The sequence below is a fragment of the Chelonia mydas genome, chromosome 3, assembly GCF_015237465.2.
Source record: "Chelonia mydas isolate rCheMyd1 chromosome 3, rCheMyd1.pri.v2, whole genome shotgun sequence".
NCBI lineage: Eukaryota > Metazoa > Chordata > Testudines > Cheloniidae > Chelonia > Chelonia mydas.
This window is the reverse complement of record NC_057851.1, coordinates 144,347,732-144,375,522: the sequence shown is the minus strand read 5'-3', so window position 1 is coordinate 144,375,522 and position 27,791 is coordinate 144,347,732. Positions and strand designations below refer to the sequence as shown.

At 55.4% G+C, this 27,791-nt stretch overlaps 1 protein-coding gene across 1 annotated transcript; it reads right to left on the bottom strand.

Moving 5' to 3' along the window:
- Positions 1-393: 393 nt before the first annotated feature.
- Positions 394-22,862, bottom strand: LOC122465085. Its single transcript, XM_043543145.1, has 18 exons — positions 22,144-22,862; positions 20,626-20,810; positions 19,520-19,746; positions 18,214-18,366; positions 17,150-17,267; positions 15,437-15,590; positions 14,305-14,465; positions 13,453-13,498; positions 11,900-12,039; positions 11,324-11,468; positions 10,607-10,764; positions 10,168-10,325; positions 9,297-9,465; positions 7,748-7,825; positions 5,995-6,898; positions 5,163-5,358; positions 3,968-4,140; positions 394-3,452 (listed from the first exon to the last, which is right to left on the bottom strand). The coding sequence occupies exons 1-18, from the start codon at positions 22,363-22,365 to the stop codon at positions 3,345-3,347; spliced, it is 3,495 nt and encodes a 1,164-aa protein (XP_043399080.1). The 5' UTR covers positions 22,366-22,862; the 3' UTR covers positions 394-3,344.
- Positions 22,863-27,791: the final 4,929 nt, after the last annotated feature.

Sequence of the window (27,791 nt, the reverse complement as noted above, 5' to 3'; positions counted from 1 at the left end):
GGCTGTCTCTAGGTGGTGAGGTTTGCAGCCCTTCCCCAGGGGAGCTCATCCTGCAGCCTTGGAGATATCTGTGTTAGGAATGTGTTCTGGCTATTCAGCCAGTTTGCTCTGTGTGCATTCCATTACACCTACTCCTCCTCCCTCCACCTCTCTCCTAACACTTCCCTTCTCAGGGCTCTGCTTTGTCACGTTCAGCCCTGGCCCTTATTTGCATAATACAGCCAACTCAGCCATGGGGGGGCGGGGGGGTGTCTATAGAGAGTCAGGAACATGTTTCCCAGAACACCCTGGGCAGCAAACACTGTTGCACTGGTGCTAATGTCATAGCTGTACCAACATAGAAACAACCTGTGGAACTCCCTGTAGCAGGAGATAGCAAGGCCCAGGCTGCACTGGGCTTTTAAAGGATTGGTTGATTTTTATGGGCACTAATAGCATATATAACTCCACAAATTCACACAACCTGGGTAATGTAAACCTCATTATTACGTGTATTACAGCAGTGCCTAGAGCCCCTGTCCCAGGCTATGTCAATCTAAAGCAAAGACACTCCCTGCCCCAAAGGCCTTGCAAAACTTGGTTTATGCCAAGATGCAAAAGGTGTGGGGAGGGAAGGACTGATGGGGTAAACAGTGAAATTGCTGTAAGCAGTAGAGGTAGCTCACCCCTGGCCTGGTCTTATCAGCTGCTAGGGTTTGGGAAGCATCATAGAAGGAGCTAGAAGGATGAGGTAGTAGCGGCATGGATTTTAGGGGGAATTTCCCCATGCATAAAGGGTGGGATGAGGGAAAGCTTGGATGCACAACGGTACTTTGGTGTTGCAACACTGAGTGTCACAGCGCCTACCTGTTAGGGCCTAGAAAATCACAGAACCATGCTGCAAGTCACAAAGCCTGAGTTCAGCACCTACCCTCCCTACACAGCGCCTGGGGCGAGACCGGCGCTTTAGACCGCATTTCCCAAAAGCCAGCATGGTAGGCAGGGAGCTGCCGACCAGCAGGGGATGTGCTGAGCCCTGCTCCTCTCACAGAGACAGGCGCCTAGGTCCAGGCAGGGAGGTGTGTATCTCTGCCAGCATTCTTAGCCAGGAACCCTCTTTGGAATTAGGCACCTATGCCACTTCTGCAAGAGGCTGGGCGGGGAGGAGGGCCTCTTTCATAACTTTTAGCCCAGTGGTTCGGGTTCTCACCTGGGAGACCCCCAGTTAAAGTCCCCCCGAGGATTTGAACTGGGATCTGCCCCATCTTAGGTGAGTGCCCTAATTGTTGGACATGTGTGTGCTCTCTGTCTCCCTGGCTCAAATGACTAATTATTTATCCACAGTGAAACAGCCTCAACGGGAGAGATTCAGGGAGCCTCACATAGGACTATCCCATAGCGCGGTGGTTAGAGTACGTCCCAAGAGGTGACAAGAGTCCAGTTCAAATCCCTTCTCCCCCTCAAGTGGAGGGAGGGACTTGAAACGGGTGCTCTCCCGCAGCCCAGGTGAGCACCCTAACCACTGGGCTAAAAGAGCGATGTAGGAGGGCCACCCCCCCAGCTGACTTGTGTGTGCCTGAGCGGCCCAACTGGTAGGCAGCCTCTGAGCATGCCTATGGCCCAGGCCCCATACATTTGGCCAAACTCCTACTTCCTCCCCCCAACCCCACCCCATGGGGCATAGGCAGGAGCCAGGCATCCAGACCCCTAGAGCGACGCAGCAGTGCACATGCCCAGAGCCTCAAACACTGTCAACACAGGAACTTTTACATCAGAAACGTGGCACTGAGAGGATTTGCCAGTTCTGTGAATCGCCTAAAACTGGGGCTTGGGGCCTCAACCCAGACTTAGGTGCCTAAGTCCCTTTGTGAATCGAGGCCAAAGTGACTGGGCAGTGCAGTCAGGGAATGCTGGCAGAGCAAAAGCAGCATCTCGGCAGCAGGAGGAATTACTAGAGCAGCTGGGGCTAAGTTGTGAAGAGACAGAAAGGTAAGTAGCTCGTGTTCGATGCCGTGGAGCAGGGGGAGCCCGAGGTGGGCGATGAGCTGGGAAGCTGATGTTAGCAGCATTTTGAATGCACACAAGGGGGCAAGAGTTCAGTGGTTAAGGCTAGCCAGGAGGTCATGAGGCTGCAGCAGGCACAGTGTGAGTGAATGTCCCATGTCAGGATCTGAGCTGACCGCCGTGCAGGCAGGGGTGGAATCCCTCAGCCCCACAGCCAGCGCTGCCCAGCTGCCAGCATTGTCGCACCATCCTCTGGCACTGGCCGCTACCCCACTTTGGCCCAAGAGCCTTGAGTTTGTAGAGCGGCTCTTATGGGCCTGGAACTCAGTCCCTCACCTGATGATCAACTCAGTCATTTTTAAGAGGGACACAGGCTAGTGCCATAAAATGAGAGCCAAATGCATAGCTGTAGCGTGAGCTGTGACACCACATCCTTTGAACTCCACCCGTGGGTAACAAACCCTCCAGCCCCGCCCTGCTGCACCTGGCGCATGACCCTGCTCTGGGCAAAGGGCTGCCTTTCCTTCTCTTTAGCGTCACGTGTGCTGTAAGAGCGTGGGTGGGCTGTTCAGTCTGGGAGGCAGGAAGAGCAAGCACCTTGTTCTGCCCAGCTGCCTCCAGACTGGAGGCAGAGAGGGGAGGGTCTGAATGAGAATACAGAATCGACCTGTTATGTCAGATAAGCAGCCCACCCATGTCTGTCTCAAAGCTTAGGCTGGAATTGCCCCGGTGGCTGCAGCTCTCAGACCTGGAAACTCCATGTGAGGCTTAACCCTTAACATCACACAGATAGCCCACTGTGATCTCGGCTCCCAGCCACTCTACAAGGACTCTTCCTACGAGGGCTTTTCACTGTCATGTGATTGATGTTAACCTGGTCCTTTGAGCAGGAGATGGAAATGCTGGCGAGGGGGGCGTTGGCCTTTTTGTGGAGGGAGAGAGCAGATCTGGTGCCTGTCGTGCTCCCCAGTGCACTGATTCAGCTACTTCAGCAGCACTGAGAATGCAGGCAGCTGCCTCCGCTCTTCTGGGTTCAGCAAGAGCTTGTGTCCAGTCTGGGTAATTGAAACCCTCCTTAATGAGAGAGGGACTTAGGCCAAGACTCCCAGGTTTTCTCTCGGTGCCAAGGGACCTTGAACTTCCAGCAGGGTGCCCGAGCCTTGCTTTACCCATGCCATCATACAGCATAGGGTCACTGTTCCCAGATGTGTCTCCCAGCTGTTGTCCGTTTGCCTTCCCTGTGTTTAAAAACAGCTCAGAGCTTGATTTTGCAGCACACCGGCCACCTCTAGCTGCCACTCGTGTTGCCAGCGTTATGACTCTGCATTGGGTGCTGTAGGCTAGAGCGCTTTCTGTCCTGGTCAGAGCAGCACCGGCACCTCGGGAAGGGGAGGAAGCTGAACTCGTGCTGACCTCTTGCCATTTCCAAACACAGAAGTGCGGTTGCCCGTATCTTCTCTGCTGGAGGCCTGAGTAAAGAGAGGGAGTTGTATCATCCAACTCTGTGTGGTTACAGGAGCAGAAAGGCCCTGTAACAAGCTGGAGGAGAGGGGGGACGTTGGGTTTGTGTAGGTCACTTCCTGCCCTAGGCTGTAGTGTGTTGTTACTGTCTGCTGTTCAACAGCTGCTGGGTTCCAACCCAGAAGTGGCTGTGTTGGACAGCGGGGAGGGATGTTAGTATAAGGACAAAAGAGGCTCCAGCCATTCAAGGGGCTGTTTGTTGTGGGTGTTGCTATATGAATAGCTGCTGCAAACACCACCTCCTTCCTGTACTGGCGTGTGGGTGGGAGGAGTAGCTTGGGTGCTACCAGCAGGAACACCAGGCTGAGCCCCTTTGTGTCTTACCGAAGTCGCCAGGCTGCTGGTAGGAGCATTTCATAGATTAAACACCTCAGGGCTGAGTTCTGAGTCTACAGCCAGCTGAGACCCTTTGCTGGCTGCCCCTGCTCCCTTTAGGGGTGGGTATGCAGACCTGCACACTGACCTTCAGGGCAATGCCCCTGCTGATGGAGAAGGTGTAAGTGAAGCCGCCCTGCTGCTTGCTCCCCTTCACGTTTGCACGCTGCTGCAGAGGAGACAGCTGGAATGTTTGTGGTGGGCCCTGGGACCGCTCAAACAGGGCCCGCCTCTGCTGTAGGAGCTGCTGGGCTCTCAGCACTGCAGAGGGAGAGACAGTCACGAGAAAGGGTCTGATTTCTCATTTTTCTCTCCACACCCATCCCAGGACTCCATTCCCTTCCCTCCACCCCCCCAGCCACCTGTGATTCTGCAGCCCAAGCTAAAGATTCCATGTGGTTAATATTTGGATTGGATTCTCCCAAAGGGAAGTTCAGGATGATTCAAGGGGACGGGGAGAATGCTCCCTAAAAGCCTGTACTGAGCCAATGCCCTAGCACGGTGCTAGATGTAACGCTAAGGTCTTGATTTCTTGTCTTGAGAGAGCCCCTTGCACTTTTCCCCACAGGCAGGAGGCTCCCCCGGTGTTGTGGTCAAATCAACTCTGGTAATTTATGTTCTGCTGCTCTTTAGTCCCTGTGGTTTCCTCTGGACGCGTGATACTTCACTTCCCCTTGTGCAGTGACTGGGGCAGCATGACTGCTGTGGCCCACCCCGTGTTGGCCACACTTAAGTAGCGCTGATTCTTGTCTCTACATTGTCTGTAAAGCTTTTTGGATGAAAAGGGCTCTGGGAAGAGTAATGGATCTGACACTGAGCCCTTGGAGGGACAGTTCTCTCTGCCCCAGCTCAAGGAAACAGCTTAAGTGCTGCCAAGGGACTTCTGTGGCTCAGCGTTTTGAAAGGGCAGTTTTGCGCCTGGAGCAGCTGGCCAGTGTGGAGGAGAAATCTCTCAGCACAGCATTGTCCCTGCAGATGTTTACTGGTGTTGGTAGAGCAGGCACTTAGCCTGCACGAGACAGGAACTGGTGGCAAAAGTCTGGCGGGGCAAGAAATACTCCATTCTACAAGGCAGTCCCATGGGGAATTTATCCCTGAGGGCAGGACCACTCTTCTGCAATTGCTAGGGGTGAAAGGCCCTACTAGCCTCAGCATTTTATCGGTCCACACAGGGGACAAGAGAGACACGAAGATGAGCCCTGGGGGTGCCCTTTCCTGGGGCCAGAGCTGCACCATGGGCTTGGACTCTACAGTCCGACAGGGACTCAGGGTGATTAACGTACCCGGGGCTCTCTGGATACTCTCAAGCGACCGCTTCAGCCAGGCCTTTCGGAACCCAGCCCAATACGGCAGTAGGGTGCTGAAGATTGAGTCCCTCAGCTCATCGAACAGGCTGGGAGGCGGTGCTGGGACATCCTGCTGGAGGGCCTGCTCAGCTGCCCGGACAGCTCTCCCCAGCTTCTCAGCGTCCACCACCACCTAGGGAGCAAGCCACAAACACGCTCAGGGGCGTGGGGCAGGGGAGCAAGTCTCCATGTTACCAGCTGCAAAAACCTTTCCCCCTCCCTCGCTTCAACAGCGTAAGGCCACGGGGGGTGGGGGCAGGGATCTGCTAGATATCCCAGCTGCTTCTCCGCGAGTTTGGCCTCTCATTCTGCACAGGCTGATGCTGGGCTCTCTCAGCCCCAGTGCTACCAGGTGCTGCTGTGGAGGGCATTTCCCAGACCAGGTGAGCTGAGGACAGGCTTCGGGTGTGGAGGGGCTGAGCTGGGGACGGGGTGGGAGCTAGCCTGGGCTGAAGTTGGCTTGGGGATTACGTTGGGGTTGAGCACTGTATTTCATCATCTTGGAATTTTTTGGGTGGGGGAGGAAATTGGGAACTAGCCTGTCCCCTCTTACAGCATTAAATATGGCCATTGACGCCCAGTCCTGCTGTCCCTGATTTCAGTGGGAGCCCACAGAGGTTACACACCCACCACTCTGTTTTGCAGAACTCCTGTGTTAAATATCAATGCACAGCTAATACTTCAGACCCAGCTCCTCCTCTCTTGCCCTAGGCCTGCCTGACAGTCTCTTTGCCCCGTCTCTACTCTTGTGTCAGAGCATGAGGCCTACCTGCAGCCGAGGCTCCAGCTGGGAGACGAGGAAGCAGTTGCGGATCACCTGCACCTTCTTCCTCAGGAGAGCCCTGTCCGGCATGGCATGATGGGCGTTCTTGAACTTCTGCACCTCCAACTGGAAGTGCAGGCCGTGCTCCAGCACAGGGGGACCATGGACCTGCAGGTGATGGAGGAAGTGCAGCCTCTCCAGGGTGGGCCAGCCTTCAGCAGCAGCCCTGAGGAATTGGCAGAAGGAGGCCTTGTCTTCCTGGCTGGGCTGGGCTGTAGCTGCTAACCCCCCGGCGGCTTTCCTGGTCCTTAGACGCTTGAGGGCCACCTTGGCAGCCAGCAAATGCAGGAGCGGCTGAAGCTTGGGCCAGCCCTCATCTTGGATCCAGGAAGGCTGTACTCCGTGCCTGTCCAGCCCCTTGCTCACCTCAGCCCAGAAGCTCTCGAAGGTCGGAGCAATGTGTGCATACAAAGCAGCTTGGATTTCTTCCACGCTTGAGTCGCTTACTGCTCCCTGGCCCACCTCTGTCCTCAGTCTCTTCCTCAGCTCCCTGGGGAGATGAGGGCTCAGCGGCCCAGCCCCTTCAAAGAGGTCCAGGAGCTTCAGCACACAGCTCAGCCGCTTCCTGCCCTCTGGGGCTGCCCGGCACCGCTCCAGCTTCTCCAACAGCCCTAGCACCCTCTGGAGCCCTGCATCTTGCATTTCCTGAGCCGCCTTTCTATAGGTTTTGAAAACCACCTTGTTATTGAGCAGTTCCAGGGCACGCTGGGGTGTCACTGACCCTTCCCCACTTGCCAGGCCAGTGTGGCCTGAGCCCTGCGGCTTGGCTGCTGCTTTCTTCCTCCGCCTCCTCTGCTGTTCTCTGCCTTTCTGGGCATGAAAGCCAGTATTTTCCTTCCTCTTCCTGGCCCTGCAAGGATGCAAACAGGTTCTCAATATAGCCATAGCACATCAGGCTATGATCTTGTTGGATCTCATAAGCTGAGCAGCATCATGCCTGCTCTGTACTTAGATGGGAGACCCTTCCTTCCCCCCTCCACACCCAGTGAAACCAAAAAGCAGTGATGGTGGTTTTGAGGGAGTACCTACACCAAGTCTGTGCTTTCCCTATGTCCTCACATGATGCTGGTGGTTGCTGTGCTGTTGGAGATGTTTTTCAGGGTCTGACCACTTATGGTCAGTGTAGATCCCATGAGACAGAGGGATTGTCTTAACCCTCTTCCAGGGCAGGAAATTGTATCCTGCCTCCTAACTTCCCTCTGCAGTGGGAAGCTGTGTTCTTCATGTCCTCTGCAGTATTTGTGTGGTGGGGAAATAGCTGCCTTAATCCACCCCAGATACAGCTGCATGCCAGTGGAGGGCACAGTGATTCTCAGCATGAGTTCTGTGAAGTGATTTGGGTCCTTTCGCAAAAGAGGGATAAGATCTAAATGTAAGATCATTATCAATATAGCAGCCTGCATTCTCCTCTGGGCATCAGGGCTCTATAGTGCAAATATCATCCCCAGAGTACATGTTCTTAACTAGGCACATGCAGTAGAGGCTACATAAACATAGTGGGGACAGAGGGCAGCAGGGACTTGATTAAAGAGGCTGGAATTTTAGCTGTGAAAATGATTCATCAGCTTGGTAACACCTCTGGGAATCCAAATGTCCAACTGGACACCTGACTTCCTTTTGAAGCGCTCACAAAGCGGCGTTTGCCAGCCTGAATCCCAAGCAACTGTGTCCCCTTTGCTGAGTTCAGACAAAGAAGTACCTGTCTCTTCTCTGCTTTATTCTACTGTCTTTGCTCCTGACATCCTGCACTTCCAAGTAAGAGGCTGGGACGCAGTACCTGCAAGAAAGAGGGTGGCACAGAGCAAATGAGCCAAGTGGGCAGCTGTCTCGCCTAGAAGCAGAGTTTAAAAGATTTTTGCGATGCACACTCGCCGGTTGGAAAGAATTCTCTCAAGCTGCAGCCCAAAGCTAGAAGTGAATGAAATACCCTGGCCAATCCTTCATTTAGCTGCTCCACTCTCAAGTGGAGGTGCTGTCAGGAGTGGAGCAGGAGCGCTGGCTAGCGAGCAGTTCCCAGCTGCTCCAGTCCTGGCCTCCCACAGAAGAAGGGGCTGTAGGGAGAGGAGCAGGAGCACTGACTCTGAGGAGAGCTCACAGGTACTTTCAGCAGGCCAAGTGCGAAAAGGTAGTGGGTGAGCACTGGCTTTGGGGCAAGGGGGAGCTCCTAGATTACTCCAGTCTGAGCTTCTCCCAGCAGGACGTGCTCCAGAAGATGGTGCAGGAGCACCTGTAGTAAGATGAGGCCCTGAAACGTAAACACTTGGTATCAGAGGCCCGATATGAGGCCTAAGGCCTGAACTAAAGTAATTTAGTCAAGACTTTGCTAGCAAAGCAAAGTGAAGCTGTGAGCCAGAGGCAGGCCCTGGCAGAAGCTGGCAAGGAAAGGACTGATGCTGCAAGAAGATACATACCTAAAAGGTACTGGACACTAGCTATCAGAACGCTCCGATACTTGCACATTCCACACACATAACAAGCAACAGGCTGACCCATCCCAAAGACAGGGGCAAAAGGCTAATATGATGGATAGAGTTGTTTTGTTCAAACCAACATGTACAAGGAGAGAGGCGGCACCTGGCTACGTAAAGGGGTTGTACCTTGTTACGTAGAGGGGTTGCACCTCAATACGTCAGGAGTGATGTGTAACTTGTTTGTACCTGTGTATAAGAATGCATCCCCGGGGCAGTGTCTTTGTCTGGCCTAGGGGGCAGTGGCGTGTCCCGCCACTGACTGAGCCAGTCCATTGTCAGGGAGCACATATTCATAGTATGTCCTGTAGGGTCTGCGGGGAACTATTACTGTGCTTCATTTGACTATAAATCTGGCCGGGTGCCTTCGTACCTTATAGGAGTCTGTGGTCATTGGGGGTTCTCTCGGGATCTGCTGTGTCAGCTATCTGCGCAGAGCCAGGGCAGCGCACAGAGGGAACACACGCACGCAGTCGACCGTTATCAACATTGGATAGAGCAGAGCACTACACCGGTGGCGTCTGACAACAGCACCTACTGTAGAAGGCCTGAATCCAGGACTGCCAGCATTTTGTTTGAGGCTGCAAGGAGCCAAACTGTCTGGAGAGGAGGAGTAAAGCCCTTCACTGGGTGCAGTTAGGGAACTGTCTCAGCTATGTGTCCATGGATAAAGCAAGAACTGAATTCCCCTATAAACCACTTCTCTCCCCCTTGCCTGCCAGTGCTTTACACCCGTGTCTGGAAACCAAAGAAGAGGACCCTGGGGTTCTTTGGACTCACTCCAGGAAGGTGGCTATCTCATGGCGGAGGTAGTGGAGCCAGGCCTCACAGAGAACAATGAGCACATGCTGAGCCACCGGCTCCAAGGCCAAAGGCTCCAGAGGTTGGTTGCTGGAGCTGAGCATCTCCTGGAGCTGCTGGATGTAATGTGGCAGATCGGAGCTGAGCCCTGCCGGGAGAAGAAAAGCAGAGCGGAGTGTTGGCCTTGGACTCCATCTTCAAAGGCAAGTTCGCTGGGGCAGGGAAGTAAGTAACATGCTGCCACTCGACACGAACCCTCCTCCAGTGCACCCCTTTGCACTGGTTCTCCAGAGGAGTCCAAGGAAATCTCCCCACGAGGCAGTGTGTTGGTCCCCAGCTGCCATTTACGGAAGAAAGTGGTGCAGTAAGTCTACTTGAGCAGGAAACTAGATACTCTCCCTGGCCCCTATACGCCAGCCAGTGCCTCCCATGTGTCCCTACAACTGAGATGGGCTGTGGTGGCGACTCCTCTCCCAGAGGATGGGCTGCTTCTCTGGCTTTGGGAATTCACTGGGCTATTGCTCCCATTCTAGACCTTCTGTCACCGGGACCATGGAAAATGGGTTATTTAGCAGCTGGAGGAGGGGGGCAACTTGCTTTCCAACCTCAAATCCATTTTGAGTGACTGCAGGTTCAGACTCAGACTGTCCCTCTAGACCCCTGAATGTTTTCTGGTATTACACTCCCACTCACTTATGTTCTCTAGCACCAATAATTTTGCTCATTAGTCCCTGTGGTCCCCCTGGTGCAGGTCTCTGGATTCAGCCCGGGATCCTCACGCACACCCAGCCACGGTTGAACCCAGCGCCAAGTGGATTTGGCCACTGAATGCATATGGTGTGGAGCTCACCGACATCATATGGCGCACCGTGCACCAAATACTTTTGGAAGATCTGCCAGGCTGAGCGGTGGGGCTGGAGCCGGTCTGCCTGCCACTCCCAAGCAGCCTGGTGCTTCTCCAGCGCTTGCCACAGCTGGAAGTTATGGACCTTCTGAGAATCCTCAAACCTGGAGGGTAAACAGGGAAAGAATGTGCATCAGCCTGGGGGAGTGTGAACAGTGAATTAGTCCCATCTCCTCTGAAGCAGCCAGCAAGGATAGAGCCCAGCTGGCTTGTACAAGGCTGTATGGTGGCCTCTGGAGAAAACTACCCTAAGCCAACATTTGTCTCTGATGCATCAACTCTCTGTCACAGCTGGAGGTAACACAGCAGCAAAGTCTACGTTCCCAGGGATTCCCCAGCTCAGTCAGGTGGCTGAAAAGGATAGGGACAGGAGAGAGAGACTAACCTGGTCAGGTAGTGAAGAAAGCTCCCCCCAGCCCCAGGATCACACATTAGTGCTTGGAGGAGGTGGGAGGTCAGCGGTGTGTCAGGGAGATTCCATGGGAGGTCTGGCTGCCGAGCTGATGCAATCCTCCCTCGCCAGCTTGCACTGGAGCGCGGAAGCTGCATCGGATGGACAGCAAGAAGAGGTTTTCAATGCTATATTCATTCTGACCCTCACTGCTGGCTCTCCAAAGGTGACAGAGAGCTGCCTCAGGCCCTGGCCAGAGACAGATCCCCAATTAGAGAAGAGGAACCACACAGAATAACCCTTAGCTGCATTACCAGTCGCAACCCTGCACGGCTGGCTGCTACTAACAGTGCAGAAGGACATCTCAAGTGCTCGAGGAAAAACTTGAGCTGGAGCAGAATTGGTCTGTCTTTTTTTATGGCCCTTCTCACCCAGGCTCTATTCATTCACCCCCGTGTTGAGGGGGCCTGTGATTCTGCTGGTACCACCTCTTCCTCCTATACCATTTTGGTGGTGTCCCTGCCACCAGCTTGGTGACTGTCTGCCCCACCTCCCACGAGGCAATTACAGAGCCACCCTTATTTTGGATGGCAGGGTGTTGTGTCCACGTGCTGTTAACCTGCCTCAGTGTTGGATTGTGTCACGTTGGGAAGATGCCCGCAGGGAGACACACACAATATCCAAACTATGCTCCCTGGAGGCGTTACGTACGCTGAACCAGTCTGCGCTTCTGTTCGTGCAGCTCATGCATCCGTCACCCACAACAGGAAGCGACGCAAACACCTTGAGCGAAGGCAGGAAGTCAGTTGCCACGGGCGGCCTAGGCTTGGTCTGGGAGCCTGAGGTGGGGACAGCCCTACCATGGAGTCAAAATAAATATGTAACAATACCCTGCTTTCCAAGCAGTTCCGTCTCCTCATTTTAAGAGGGGAGAGACTGAGCCAGAGGGAGAGGTCAGGCAGGAAGGCAGTGGGAAGAGAACCCAGCTCCCCAGTAGGAAACTATGCCCCATCTCAGTCCTCTAACCACTGGATTTCACTCTCCTATTAGGTCCAGGAATAGAAAGGAGGAGTCCTGATTCTCAGCCCTGCTGTAACCACTGGATCCTCCCTCCTCAAGGCCTCTGCAGTTGGTGAGGCCAACAGGGGCTGTGGAGTCTGGGAAGAGCTCCAGCAAGCTTCCCAGTTCTCTTGTGGCTTGTCCAATACAGCAGCAGGCCCTGCCTCCTGACAGCTACAAAAAGAGGAGCTTTCCCTTCCCGCTACCACATCATCCCATTGCACGAACCTGAGGTGTCTGGTTCTCTGGTGGTGGAGGAGAAACCTGGGAACCCAGTAGGCGCGCAGGCGTCTCAGAGCATCATACTGGCTCCTGCTGAAGGCAGTGAAAGTTGCCTCAACGCTGCCCTGAGCCTCACACTTCGGCTCCTGCCAGCAGAGAGGGGAGAACAGCACGTGTCAGCCACACCACCACTCACCATCGCCCGGGCCAGCCACCCTCGCCAGGCCTCACTGAGCCACATTGTGCTCTGGGGTCAGAATATCCCACCATGTCCCTGCTTGAGCATGGCTCAGTCTTGGTTTCCTCCATTCTCTGCCTAGGCTTGGCTCCAGCAATGTTCTTTAATACCACGGTCCTCAGCCTAGTGCCTTTGTGACACCAGGGAAGAGATCTCGACGCCCGGCTCCATGGGGATCCCAATGTGACACTGATGCCCCTCGGTGGGTTGTCAGCAGTGGGGATCAAACCTGGGACCTCTTGAACTTAATGTATGAGTCTCTAAGGCCCGCTGTAAAAGACACAGCCAAGGCTGTAGTAGGCCCATTAATCTTTAGCTGGCCTGGCCACTGCTGGAGAGGGACAGAGCACCACACCAAGCAGGCACAACTTACACCAAGCTGGGGCAGAGGAGAACAATCAGAGGGGGAAGTCACCCAACCCCCATCTGCCATTAACCCTTTGTGGGACTTGTGGTTAACAATATCTACCAGCCGAGAGGAAGCACAGACCCTAGAAGCCAGGACCTTAGGGGCTGTTGGTTTCACATTCTCTCTCTCTCTCAGCATCAGAAGATAAATGTATCCAGTGAGCGCAAAATACTCTGCTGAGCCTGCCTCGTAGCTGACAGAGGCTCATTGCGTACCTGGGGAGGGACTTGGGCACAGAGCATTCACTTCAACATACAGTGTCCCACCCATGCCACCAAACCACGGCTCAGTTTGGTACAGATAGGGCCATACTGGCAACCTCTGCGCAGGGTGTGCCTCAGGCTGTCAGTCAGGGGCAGGCTTGTGAGATGGGTGGGGGAGCTCCCTGTGTCTGGCTCCAGCCGGCGCTGTTCCTCCCTCGTTCCTTCTGTCCCTCCCGAGCCCTGCCCGGCTCGCTGCCCTCATACGCTATTGTGTGGCTGGACCCTTTGTCCGCTCCAGCCTGGGCAATCAGTCATGACCCTGCGTTAACAATGATCATTGGCCACCAGCTCCTGGATGCTCTTGAGAGGCAAGCGATGCAGCAGGCAGAGCCGGGATGTTGGGCTCAGCACCTAGATCACGGGCTGCATTAAGGCCAGAGTCAACCCCCACGGATGGCCGGGCAGTCGCCCTGGGAAACGGGCAGCAGCAGGACCCCAGTGTCACTGGAAGGCAGGAGAGAGCAGCTGATGGGGGAGGCAGTTCACACAAGGAGCGTTCCCCAGGGCTCTGCTGTCTCACCTCTGCTAGCAGCTGAGGTGTGAGATTCACAGACCTGCCAAGCACAAACGTATGTGTCTGCTAAGGCTGCAAGGGGCGGGGGGACGGGGGGGAGAGGGTTGGCACCTGCACCCCAGCAGCTTCACTCACCTGGGAAGCCAGAGACAGGCTCAGCTTGTACGTGTCTTGAATGTTCCTGCAAAGAGAAGAACAATGGCTTCACCCCAGTAAAGGCTGAAGCAGCTCAGGCCCTGGGCTTCAGACAGCCATGGTCTCAATGCTAGAGTAGCCAGGACGTGCAGGGTACTTCCTAAGCACACTGATTGCCGCAGCTGAGAACCGGACAAGCCAGCTATCCCCAAGCACCTCTGCCCAGAGGGGATCACAACCTGGACAGTGTCCGGTCCTCTGTGCTTCTCCTCTCGCCCTGTCTTACTGGGTGCATGGTGAGCGGCTACAAGGCCACAAGCATCCAGAGACGTCTGCCAGGCGGAACAGACCCATACAGGCTGCTCTTCTCTCATACCTCAGGCCTCCCAGAACCCTAAAGAGCCCAAGGGGTCCTGAAAGTAGGTCTGGTTATTCTGCATGGGGCTGACCCCTGCTGGGCCCAAGGACGATGCTGTCTTTGCAGTCCCTGGTATGAGTCTGTCTGACTGGGGTTCCCTAGAGCCTTCGCCTGCTCCTTACACGGACGCAGGTGGGAGATTTGGGGGCTCATCAGAGGGATTTGGAGCTGGGATTCTCCAATCTCTCTACACTACGGTCTGAGTGACACCGCCTGGCTGCTAGAAACACAGTACCACCTGCCCCTACTGGAGCGGGAGCAGATCCAGACCTGTGGGCAGCAAGGGTGTGAAGCCACCACCTGGTATGGGCTCAACAGCAGAGCCATGCCCCCTAGTGTGCAAACAAGGGGATGGGCACAGGAGCAAAGCCACTCCCTCTTGCCCCTCCCCCAGTGTGTGAACGAGAGGGGTTCATTGGGACACCCATCCCTACCGGCAGAGGCTGACACAGAGGAGCTGGGCCTCCCGCTGGGCAGCACTGGCCTCTAAGCACTTGGTGCGCTCCATGACATCCTCACAGTCCATCCAGAAGTGAAGTAGGTGGATCCCCAGGGTGCCATGGAGAAACTCCTTGAAGCCATCCATACCAGCCCTCTGCAACACAAGGGGGTGGGGGGCACAGTGGGAGGCTGGGTTCTGCACGTGCGGGGAGGAGGCTGGAGTTCAGCCCCAGAACAGAGCAGGGAGGGTCCCCACCTCCCCCTTTAACGGAGTCTGACCCCTCCGGGAATTGCTCTACCAGTCAGACTTATAACGCGGGGCACCCAGGGCCCCTTTCCTGACCATCAGTGCTTGGCCCAGATGCTGCTGCAGCTGTGAGGCCCTCCCATCTCCCACAGGGCTGGCACCCAGGGGAATGAAGACAGTTCCTCAGGGTAATGGCTGCAACCCTGCTTAGGCTTCCCTCTCCTGGTGGACAAGCCAGGAATCTGATGGCTTAACTGCCAGGCATTCCCTCACCACTGGGATAAACAAGGGTACCTCACTGGCTGCTGTGGTGAGGCCCAGCCCAATTCTCCCCATGATCTCCTGCCTAGAGGGGGCTGGGAGGTCTCAACGCTGGGATCAGCACACAGTTGTCTCCGGCTCGCCATGTTACCCTGGGTCCCTATGACCGTTCCTACGAGTGCAGAGCAGGGACACCAATGCTGCAGGACTAGGGACAGACCGGTGGAGGGAAAGTGGCCAGCCCTAGCAGAGGCTGCAGCCAAGGTTTATTCCTAGAACCCCATAAATCCCCCAGTTCTACATACTAGGGGAGCTGCAACGAACAGGTTTCCTGCCCCAAGGTCCAGAGCGGAGCAGAACTGGAGAGGCAGCTGCTTGTTCCTGACTGGAGGGGGATGGATAGGGACAGGAGGGAGGTGGCAGAGGGAGGAAGGGAGATACAAGGAGCTGTTAGGAGGGAGGCTTGGGGAGATGGAAGTGAGGGGGGCCGGGAATCACTCGTGGGCCTGCAGGCCGGCACCTGGCCCAGGGGAAGGGGAGACAGCATGGCAGCTGGCTAATATCTCCATCAACGTGCACCTCAGCCCCATCCTTCAGCAGGGTCCAACGAGACTCACCGTCCCCAGCACGTCCTCCTTCAGCTGCTGAAGAGTGGAACGGCCAAAGCCAGGGAGCAGCCAGGATTCCTCCCCTCCCTCAGACGTGCTTGATTCGTCCAGGTCAAACTGCAGCACCTTCCTGGTGCCTGAGGCCGGCTCCCCTTGGCGCCTGCTGTGAGAGAAGGGAGAGGGGCTGCTCTGGCACTGGGCACAGGGTGTGTCAGAGCACAGAGCCTGGGCAACTCACAGGGACACCTGTGTGCAGGGCTACAGTGGAATTACCCTGCACATCCCATCCTGCCCCCGCACCAGCACCCAACCCCACATCCACCCTACTTCCCCTGCCCCTGATTCATCGCACCCACTGAGCCCCCAACCCCTGCCAGAGAGGGAAACGCCCTTTGGGTGCTAGCTGGGTGGCTGGTGGGTCAGCACTCTGGGAACAATGGGGCCTTCTAAAGGCATAAGGGGTCAGTGATAGGGAGGTTCCCGCCACAGGACACAACACCCCAGCGCAGCCCTGTACCCCGCACACCCCCAGCACACACCCTACGCATCCCCAGGGCACCCCAGGGCAGCCGCACACCTCAACATGTACAACTCCCCCAGCAGACACACCACGGTGCTTCTCCCAGGGACACACACAGCTCCGGGGCGTTTGGAAACAGAGCTAAGAAAAAGGCAGCTCAAGTGCAGTCTCGAACCTGGCCCAGGGAGGTGCATGGAAAGAAAGCCACCGAGAAAGCCTGGCATTGGGGTTATCCCCCCTACCCCCCCCAGCCCTGAGAGCAAAACAACGTAACACCCAGACCCCCCCAGGCAGAATGTGGCAGAGGGCTCCCAAGTGACAGTCCCCACTAACGCTATGGCAGGCCAGAGACGGCCCCATGCTCCAAACTGGGCCCCGGGATCAGACTCGGAGCAGCTGCATCCCTGTCCTACGGCCCTTCCTTTCCCGCTGCCGGTCTGGAATCCACACTCGGCCACATGCTGAGGGAGAGAATCCCTTCCCGCGCTGTGTCCCCCAAGCCAGCCTCCCCACACCAGGCCCCCTCTCTGAGGGCTTCACAAGATCACACAGGATGCTGCACCGAGCCTCTCTCAACCCCCCTCCCCTCCCATCAGATATAAATCACTCAGCAAGGGGAGCCTGCCACCCCCACAACGCAGCGCTAGGCCACAGCCCGCCTCCGCATGCCCCTCACGCTGCCTCTCTGCCTGGCCGAGTGGTGATGACACAGCACCCCCTCCCCCACCGGGGCATTAACGGGCAGAGGGCGCCCAGGCACGAGAAGCTGGCTAATAAGGCAGCCTGTGAAATGTTAAAGCATAACACTGGGAACCAGAGTGCCAGGCCAGGCTCTGCCCCAAGACACGCTGTGCCACTTTGGGGGAATTACAACCTCCCCGTGCCTTGGTTTCCCCATTTGCAAAGGGAGGCTGAAATCTGCAATGCACTTTGAGGTTCTGGGATAAAAGGGGCTAGGTAAGTGCAAGATATTGTCATGCTCCTCACAGCCCCCCTGAGGAGCTGTCTCTTCTTCTCAGCCTTCGGAAGGGGCAGTCAGTGCTGAGCCAGACCACCACGTACTCTCACTTCAGCCCATTCCCAAGCCCCCAGCTTGATCTGACTGGGCACTTGGCAGGGCTGCTACTTCAGCCTAGTTACTGCACATTGCCTGCTCCTCCTCCCCAGCACCGGGAGGTGCATTAACGCCTTCGTAGCCTTACCTGCCCGGGTGGTACTTGATGTGCCCTGCCGTGGGTGAAGAGCTAGAGGCAGCTCTGGTCAGGCCAGCAAGGGATCTCTCAGACCCACCAGCATTGGTCCAGCCATCCACAGATCCTTCTGTAAGCATGACACAAGTGACATGTCATAAATTAGTCCACGTGTCTAGACTCCGCAGCAGCCCCGTGGTGGCTGGGCCAAAATGCCTCCATGGCTAGCTCCTGTCCAGTGCCCGCAGTGGCCCTAGGTAGCAGCCTGTGGGCTGTACCTGTCTGGGATCCCGGCTCCCACTCTGGGATTTGACAGGAAACCAGGAGCCGTGGAATCCACTCTGCACCCTAGGGAGCAGGGGAACCCAGCTGTTATTTGCTCTAAAAAGCTGCACGGGTTGCCAGCTTTACCTGCCACAGAAATGCAAACACATCTGGGATGGAGCAGCCAATCAACAGCCGCATAACACAGCAGCTTAGGACCAGAAGAAGCGATACAGAAGATTGTCCCCAAGTTAAATGGCAAGGGGCACTCACAGAGATAGAACTTAGTTGTCCCTATTGCAACGTGGTCGGACACCAGAGCTAATACCCCGACACCCGCAAAAATTGCCTGGGATCTTTAATGACTACGAGCGTGTAGTCCTTGTGTGCCTCCCATCTAGGGTGACCAGACAGCAAGTGTGAAAAATCAGGACTGGAGTGGGGGGCAATAGGGGCCTATATAAGACAAAACCCCAAATATCGTGACTGTCCCTATAAAATCAGGGCATCTGGTCACCCTACTCCCATCCAAGTACTGAGAAGCTCAGAGTCTGGGGAGGGAGGAGATGATAGCAGGTTGAATACAGACTTATCCTCTGACAGGCATTGCGTGGATGTATCTAAGAGTAATGAGCAGGTGCCTTCCCACCCATGACTGGGCAAAGCACTTGGTGTGGGGCACTCCAAACTGGAGTACAAGGCAAACCAGGGGCCCATCACTCAAAGGGGTTTTCAGGCAAAAGCAAGAGGATGCATCTGGGTGCGACTGGCAGAGCCTCCGTCCACCCCTCTCCAAGCTACAGCAATCTCACCGTTGGCCACTCCTGTGCCAGAGTCAGGCAGGAGGCTTCGGAGGTGCAGCCTGCTCAGCCCCTCTGCAAAGGGAGATTGTCCCAGACTCACAGCAGCTGGGAACTCCACAGGGCTCCCCCAGGGCAGCTGGTCAGGGACACTGGAGAAGCAGCCTGCAGGGGGGCAGAGAGTCAAAAGGGAAATGCCCAAGGACAAACGGCTACTGGTGGTGGGAGTCTCCATGTTGGTGCATGGAGGAGTCTGGGGGGCTATGGGCAAGCACAATGGGGTGGTCAGACAGTGAGTGGCCTGGATTCCTAACCCTGCAGGAGAGATGGGGGTGGGATCTAGATAGACTGTGGGGAGGGCCCAGTCTCCTTGGTTCTTTCAACAGTGGGGTGTCACTGATGCTCTCTGAGACCCTGCCTGACGTAGTGAGATCATCAGCTTCCCAGGAGCCCTTCCTAGTTGGCCAGCAACCCAGGAGAGTGATAACAGAACGGGGCAGCTGAAAGACACTTTCGGAGGAGATGAAGAGCCGATGGGGCAGCCAGCGCTGCAGAGGAGGAGGCTCTCGCACCGAGAATGGCCAGGCTGTGCTGAAGAACAGAGAGGAGGCAGGTGCTAGATAACCAGAGGGAGCTGGGGGAGGAAGAGAGAAAGGCAGACAAGTTCTGCGAGATCACCTGGGACCAAGGAGGGTGATTGTGCAGAGCATAGAGTTGGTGGGGTCAGGGCATACTTTCCCTTCTGTGTCACATAGAAGGCCCTGCTCGCTGTTCTGTGGGGTAGGCCTGCTCTAGGCTGGGCTTTAAACTATACCTGAGCAATGTTTGAAAAAGGGTCCCTGGGTAGGAGTGTGGTTTTTAACCACGGTCCCTTAGTTCTGTTTGAGTCTCAGCCCTGCCCTGGGTCTTGGCCAGCCTGGGGAGAGCAGCAGGCAGATGGAGCCCTTCCGGGTTGATGAGGGCAGACAACATGCTGGGTGGCTTTTAGGGTATGTCTATGCTGCTATACAACACCTGCAGCACCAAGTCTCAGAGCCCAGCTCAACTGTCTTGGGCTCGTGGGGCTAAAAATAGACCCTCCCCACTCATGGGGGTCTCAGAGCCCAGGATCCAGCCTGACCCTAAACATCCACGCCAATTTTATAGCCCTGCAGCCTGAGCCAGCTGACCCAGCAGCCTGCCCATGGGTCTTTTATGGCAGGGTAGACGTACTCTTCCTTATTCCCTTCCTAGCACAGGGAGGAAGGTCACTGTAGGGAGCCTCTCTCCTTGCCTTGGGGACAGGAGGATGCTCCTGGAGTGTCTGTGGGGGACTCACCTAGGTGGGCTGGGGTGCTGTGGGTCTGACTAGGAGGCCTCCACAGCCCAAGGCTGGGGACCCTGGTGGGCAGCCCAGCTGTTGATGGGTGACTGGGGATTCTGGAAACGGTGGCACTGTCAGACTGACGGCTGTACCCACGAATCTCATGCCGGCTCACTGGGTAGCCTTCATCCAGGGGACGAATCAGCAGCTTTGCCAGCTTGTACTCCAGGTAAAGGGCCGTCCTAGCACCAAACAGTCAGTCAATGACACTGCCATCAAAGATGGCCAGTAAACAGGGGCTGAGCAATGGCCCCATGGCATACACAGGACCCACAATCATCAAACGCACCACTGTACATCAACAAAACAAATCCAGAGATTCTGCTGGGGCAGCGAGCCCAGGGCTGGGATACCGGAGGGGCGGGGGGCTGCAGGTCAGGGGTGAGGAGCACTGGCAGAGCTGTGTGTGGAGAGCACAGGGCTGGGATAGTGGTGGTGGGGGGCTGCAGGTCAGGGTGAGGGTTACAGGCAGAGCTGTGTGTGGGGAGCCCAGGGCTGGGATAGCAGGGGGGCTGCAGGTCAGGGGTGAGGCTCTCGTCAGGACATCACCATCTGCCCTTCACCAGCTTGATCAAAAGTGGGTTAAGTAAAAATTTCATAGCAGATTCCCTCCCAAGTTCGTACTTTCCTGCCCCAGCCTCCCCAAGCAGGGACTGCTGCACTCGCTTTGGCCCTCACCACAGAGTGCTGTGGTTCCCATTTCATTTGCTGCTCTCTCAGTGTGTGTAGCCCTCTTACTTCTCCCTGCCCCAGAGGTTGCACTGTCACCCCTGCCCCAGACCCCAGACTGCTAGACAATCTCCCAGAGTTCACACCATCCTCCCTTGCTGCACTGGCAAGTGTTCCAAGCCAAGGGACTACCACACACCCAGTCGCACAGGGCTTCTGAGCAGCAGCAGGGATGGAACCCAGCTCCCCCTGCTCCCAAAGCATGAGCCCCTGCCTATAGCTAAAGGAAAGTCTCTGTTACCTCTCAGCACTACGGAGCCCATGACACACAGTGAAATAGTTCTTATCCCATCCTGCAGAGAGCAGCAGTGGGCACACACATCCACACTCACCTCTGAAAAGGGGGTAAGCGCTCCCTCCTCAGCCAGCCCAGGATCCTTTCCCTCTCTGCATCAGTGGCTCCATAGTGAAGAGAGCTTGGCTTCATCCCCGTCTGGCTGGGAGACTCCGAGAGGAAGCCGTCCAGTTCCTGCAGTTGGCCCCTGAGCCGGTCGTAGCGCAGTCTCAAAGGAAAGGCCTAGACCAAAGGCAAAGCCTCCCATCAGCCTGGAGACAGACACAGTGCTGGGGACTGACAGGTCGCAGAAGGCTCCCTCTCTATGGATCAGCTGTTTGCTTTTAATTCTGTTACACTGAATGAATCAAACTGAGGGCAGGGGCAGCAGGTTCAGTGCCGAGAAGAAGCACCCTCTCCCCCGCTCACTGCTGACTTGCACCCACCGCTGTCCCAGTCCTGGGCTCCCCTCACACAGCTCTGCCAGTGCCCCTCACTCCCAACCTGCAGCCCCCCTGCTATCCCAGCCCTGGGCTCCCCACACACAGCTCTGCCAGTGCCCTGCACTCCTGAACTGCACCCCCCACCCCCGCTATCCCAGCCCTGGGCTCCCCTCACACAGCTCTGCCAGTGCCCCTCGCTCCCAACCTGAAGCCCCCCTGCTATCCCAGCCCTGGACTCCCCACACACAGCTCTGCCAGTGACCCGCACCCCTGACCTGCTTCCTGACCCTCATTCTAAGCTATGCCACCGTTGTATCCCATTCCCTGGATTCTGAAGGCAGCTAGGGATTAACCCAGTTCCCGGCATAAGTAAGAGCTGCCTCAGGGGCTGCTTTAATGTACAGTGCCTGCCATGGCCCCTTATGGGTGCTGCAGCAGTACAGAATAGCTGGACTGCAGGTGCTCTGGCCACATACCCTGCCTCCCACAGCCATGCCCCCGGTAAATCCCTGCTTGGGGTGGGGTGGTGATGGGCCATGTCACGGCCCTATGCTGGGGGAATTCCTTGGGGACTGGTTCCATCAGCTCGGCAGTCCCTTTGCACTTGCAGGGTCTAAGGGAAGGGGCTGCCTCGGAGCCCAGCTCAGCAGCGACTGTAATAGGCTCTGTGTGACATTAAAGGTGTAGCTCAGTTTCCAGCGGTCACATGTCCACATCAGACCCTCCCCATGAAGATGAGCACTAATTGGGTGCTGAGGAAGATCTCCTGCCAAGGACTGGGGAGGCTCCCAGGTCAGGGCTCACTCCTGTCCACAGCCCGGCCTCCCAACCACTGGCCATCCCCTGAAGGTGCCATGCTAGTGCCGCTTACCTCTCCCCCATCAGGCCCCTGCCCCCTCCAAACACCCATTCGCTAGGAGTTACTGAGAAGGGTTCCTTCGAAGTAAATCTGCCCGTGCACTTCTCAGACTAGTGGCCAGGCTCTTCCCTCACAGACACTGATGTAAATCAGGAAAACCCCCAACGTAATGGCTGCAGTCACACAGGGATAAGTGAGGGGAGAATCCATCCCTTGAGGTGAGTGGAGGCAGAGCCAGGCAATGAGAGCAGGTGGAAGGAGGAGCTGGACTCACAGGCAGAGCCAGGAAGGCATTGAAATACTCTAGGAAAAGGTCATCATAGGTCAGCAGCTCCTCCAGCACCCCCGGACCTGAAAGGAGAGAGAGACCAGCAGGGATCCCAGGGCAGCAGCTGGAGAGCCCAGTCCTGCCCATGGCTGCAGCAGCAAAGGGCGCCCACATCATCCGTCTCCCCGTAGGGAGCTCCCTGGGGTGCTCCAGGGCAGGCAGATGCATGAAGATCAGATGGTGTTACTAGAGGCTTGGTCAGCATCCAGTGCAGAATGAGGAGGGGAAGAGCCCTGCTCTGGATTTCCATCTCCCCACTCCTCTGGACTGGACCCTGGGTGCAAGTCCCAGCCAGGGAGGAGAGAGACACTGGAACTGGATTCCTGCCCCTGCTGGAATGATTCTGGTGTGCCTCTGGCTGGGGTGCTTTCTGCAGTGAGCTGCCCAAGGAGTTAGTCCAGGGATATTTGGAGGCACCCTAGGATCACAATGCCCCCAATAGCACTGGACTTATTCCCCATTCCCCACTCAGTGACCCCTCCTCTTCTATCCACACACACGCTTGGGGGACTTGAATAGAAGACCCTTGTGGGATGGTGTATTTTGCCGAACGATGGATCCACAGGGCAGCTTCCCTGTATGGGTCACATAACTCAGCAATCATTGTACCCCACGCTCTGATTAAACAACCAGTGTCTCTAGGGGGTGTCTAGCTGGGGTTCTGGGAGTGGGGGTCTATGTTTAAATACATTCCCTCGCTCCGGTATTTTTGTGATGGGAGTGCATTTAGAGCTTAGGAAAGTGAGAGACTGACAGCAACAACCAGAGTCAGACAGAGACAACTTTACTCATGCAGTCCTGCCCATGCCCCTCGCTCCTGACCTGCAGCCCCCCTCCTATCCCAGCCCTGGGTTCCCCCCACACAGCTCTGCCCGGGCCCCTCACCTCCAGATACTCTAGTTCTGGATATCAATCACACCAAACTGTGCTGTGATTTTGTGTTGGGCACTAACACAGACTAGAAAGAGAGAGACACCAAAGTCCATTCCGCTTATCCTATGCTAAGATTCAAACCCAGAGCTCCTGTGTCCCCTAGGAGTTCCCTCCCCCCATCCTTCCTGTGACACCAGTCCCGTCACATGAGCTCACTACGCCTTTGACTCTCTCCTTGTATCAATATTAAGATTCAGGCTCCTCCAAACAAACCCAGGCCGTTCTGGGCCCGACGTGTCCAAGCAACACTGTGTAATCGCCTCCGTGAGCCAGGGAGGCAAGTGCGGGCAGTTCGCAGTGCGGAGGCTGGGTCTGCTCAGGGAAAGTGACAAAGGCTGCACTCCCCTAGGCCACGCTCTGCTCCCTGCCTGCACACTCCACTCTGGGCAGGGAAAGAGACCAGACAAACTGTGTATCTGCGAGGGGGGCAGAGCTGCCCGCCCGGCTGACCCCACTGGCGTGAGGCCCCAGGAAGGGGTGAAAGTGCGTGACTGTAGCACCAGTGCCCCCAGGAGCAGGACAGGCCATACCGGCCGCAAAGAGTTTCCTTGTGCCCCTGTCACTGCTGGGAAGATCCCCCCCTCCACACTTGCTCCCCTAACCCCTGGTGTATCAGGATGGCAGAATCTCACTGGGGTCAGGAAGAAAGTGCTCCCTGTGGGACAGTATCACACAGTTCAATGTCCTGGGAGAGGCTGCTCTTCTTGCTGAAGCATCCAACAATGGCCGCTTCTAGAGATGAATACTGGACTGGAGGGGTCACAGTCTGATCTGCTACTTGGGGGGCTAGCGTGAAACCAACTGAGAGTAACTGGAGAGGGGCTGTCTCAGATCAATGGTGACCAATAGTTGTCTGTGTCTGACAGCTGTTTGGTGGCCCCATATGCAATGAGTTTGGTGGGCCTCAGTACAGTTCCCCAATGGCCAATTGTCTGCATCACATTCCTTACCCCCATAACAGGCCCCCTCAGTATTCTAAGCAGAGTGGCCACAAAGTAATTGGGACTTGGAGCCTGAGTAACCCTCCCTCCCTTAGAAGGGACTCCTTTGGGGCAGGGCTGAGGCAGATTTGGGGGGCAGTGTGTATGGAGGTGGGCGGGGGAAGCTGGCCTTGGCTGCACCTGTTCTGTAGCTAAACAGAGGCTCCGAGTTGAGGGCTGTTAGACTGGAATCTTTCACGAGCCTGAAATTCACTCCAAAAATCATTCCCCACCCAGCTGCTTTCCTGTGACAAAACTCTGCCCCTACTGACCTGCCCCGGGAGACCTTGCTCTGGTTGCTCCGTCTGCTTGCATGGTGAACCAAGCTGCTCTGGGGGGACTCAGCGTCCCTCTCCTCTCCCCGCTCTGTGTTTACACACTGCTCTGTTTGCCTGGGACATATTTACAGTTGGTGGCAACTGAGTCACTGGGTGGGGCAAGGCCAGTCACTTACTCTGTTCTATGCACCCTGCTCTCTTTGGGCTCGGCAGGGCTTCAGTCACAGATGAAATAAGCAGGATGGTTCTCAGCAATTTGTGCCTGGCTGGAGGCTCCTCCCTCTTGCTGGGATCCAAGCAATCTCAGGCCTAAAATTAACAGATGCTAAGCTATCAGCTGCACCAGACATTCTGCTGTCCTCACTGGAAGGCACAGCTAGCCTTGGGTCTCTCCAACATAGACCAGAGCTGTGCTGCCCTCTGCTAGCTCCAGCATCAGCAACTGTAGATTTAACCTTCACAGAGCCCCTGTACCCCACAGGATTCCAAAGCACCACACAATCACTGCTTGCACTGTCACAGCTGAGCTGCCTCTAGAGGAGAGCACCCAGCTTCACTGCACAGCCTATGGGGGAGAGATCCTTGGGAAAACCTCTCTTCTTACCACAAGGTCCTCTGATGAGGGGTACAAACCCCACACTGGCTAAGAACGGGTTAACAGGAGCCGCTGGGCTCAGTCAGCCCTCCCCTGCTACCCCACTAGGGATGTCAGGCTTGGAGAGCGGTGACAAGAGGAGAGCCCAGCTCAGCTAGGTGCTGGTTAGGAGGAAGAGCAAATCTTATAGACTCATCGAATCACAGAAGATTAGGGTTGGAAGAGACCTCAGGAGGCCATCTAGTCCAACCCCCTGCTCAAAGCAGGACCAACCCCAACTAAATCATCCCAGCCAGGGCTTTGTCAAGCCGGGCTTTAAAAACCTCTAAGGATGGAGCTCCCACCACCTCCCTAGGTAACCCATTCCAGTGCTTCATCACCCTCCTAATATCAAACCTAGACTGCCCCCACTGCAACTTGAGACCATTGCTCCTTGTTCTGTCATCTGCTACCACTGAGAACAGCCTAGCTCCATCCTCTTTGGAACTCCCGTTCAGGTAGTTGAAGGCTGCTATCAAATCACCCCTAATTCTTCTCTTCTGCAGCCTAAATAAGCCCAGTTCCCTCAGCCTGTCCTCAGAAGTCATGTGCCCCAGCCCCCTAATCCTTTTCCCTGCCCTCCGCTGGACTCCCTCCAATATGTCCACATCCTTTCTGTATTGGGGGGGCCCAAAACTGGACACAGTACTCCAGATGTGGCCTCACCAGTGCTGAATAGAGGAGAATAATCACTTCTCTAGATCTGCTGGCAATGCTCCTACTAATGCAGCCCAATATGCCATTAGTCTTTTTGACAACAAGAACACACTGCTGACTCATATACAGCTTCTTGTTCACTGTAATCCCCAGGTCCTTTTCTGCAGAACTGCCATTTAGGCAGTCGGTCCCCAGCCTGTAGGGGTGCATGGGATTCTTCTGTCCTAAGTGCAGGACTCTGCACTTGTCCTTGTTGAACCTCATCAGATTTTTTTGGGCCCAATCCTCAATTTGTCTAGCTCACTCTGGACCCTATCCCAACCCTCCAGCGTACCTTCCTCTCCCTCTAGCTTAGTGTCAACATGAACTTGCTGAGGGTGCAATCCATCCTATCATCCAGATCACTAATGAAGATGTTGAACAAAACCGGCCCCAGGACCGACCTCTGGGGCACTCCACTTGATACCAGCTGCCAACTGGACATCAAGCCATTGATCACTATGTGTTGAGCCCGAGAATCTAGCCAGCTTTCTATCCACCTTATAGTCCATTCATCCAATCAATCCATACGTCTTTAACTTGCTGGCAAGAATACCGTGGGAGACAGTATCAAAAGCTTTGCTAAAGTGAATGTATATCACGTCCACCGCTTTCCCCACATTCACAGAGCTAGTTATCTCATCATAGAAGGCAATCAGGTTGGTCAGGCATGACTTGCCCTTGGTCAATCCATGTTGACTGCTCCTGATCACCTTCCTCTCCTCCAAGTGCTTCAAAATGGAGTCCTTGAGGACCTGCTCCATGATTTTTCTGGGGACTGAGGTGAGGCTAACCAATCTGTAGTTCCTCGGATTCTCCTTCTTCCTTTCTTTAAAGATGGGAACTATATTTGCCTTTTTCCAATCGTCCCGGACCTCCCCTGATCGCCATGAGTTTTCAAAGATAATGGCCAATGGCTCTGCAATCACATCCACCAACTCCCTCAGCACCCTTGGATGCATTGCATCCGGCCCCATGGACTTGTGCATGTCCAGCTTTTCTAAATAATCCTTAACCTGTTCTTTCACCACTGAGAGCTGCTCACCTCCTCCCTATACCGTGCTGCCCAGTGCAGCAGTATGGGAGCTGACTTTGTCTGTGAAGACCAAGGCAAAAAAAGCATTGAGTACTTTGTTTTTTTACACATCATCTGTCCTTAGGTTGCCTCCCCTATTCAGTAAGGGTCCCACACTTTCCCTGACCTTCTTGTTGCTAACATACCTGTAGAAACCCTTCTTGTTACCCTTCACATCCTTTGCTTGCTGCAACTCCAATTGTGCTTTGGCCTTCCTGATTACACCCCTGCATGCTCAAGCAATATTTTTGTACTCCTCCCTAGTCAGCTGTCCAAGTTTCCACTTCTTGTAAGCTTCCTTTTTGTGTTTAAGCTCACCAAAGATTTCTCTGTTAAGCCAAGCTGGTCGCCTGCCATATTTGCTATTCTTTCTGCACATCGGGATGGTTTGTTCATGTGTCCCCAATAAGTCTTCTTTAAAATACAGCCAGACTCTTAGACTTTAAGGTCAGAAGGGCCCAGCACGATCATCTAGTCTGACCTCCTGCACATTGCACTCCTGAAATAGACCCCTAACCTCTGGCTGAGTTATTGAAGTCCTCAAATCATGGTTTAAAGACTTCAAGTTACAGAGGATTCACCAATTACACTATTTTAAACCTGCAAGTGACCCATGCCCCATGCTGCAGAGGAAAGCAAAAACCCCCATGGTCTCTGCCAATCTGAGCCTGGGGAAAATTCCTTCCCGACCCCAAATATGGCGATCAGTTAGACCCTGAGCATGTGGGCAAGACCCACCAGGCAGACACCTGGGAAAGAATTCTCTGTAGTAACACAGAGCCCTCCCCAGCTAATGTGCCATGTCCAGCAGCAGCAGATCTCTAGCTTTTGCTCTGGCAGAGAAGCCTGGTGGGGGGCCAGGAACTGAGGAAAGACTGCTGGCTGCCATAGCCTCACTGAGGGAAGGGGGGCCTGATGCAGAGAGCCCAGGTGAGCGTTAACCAGCAAAGACAGACCCTGCGTAGAAGGGCTGGGCCCAGCCATGGACTGGGACATGT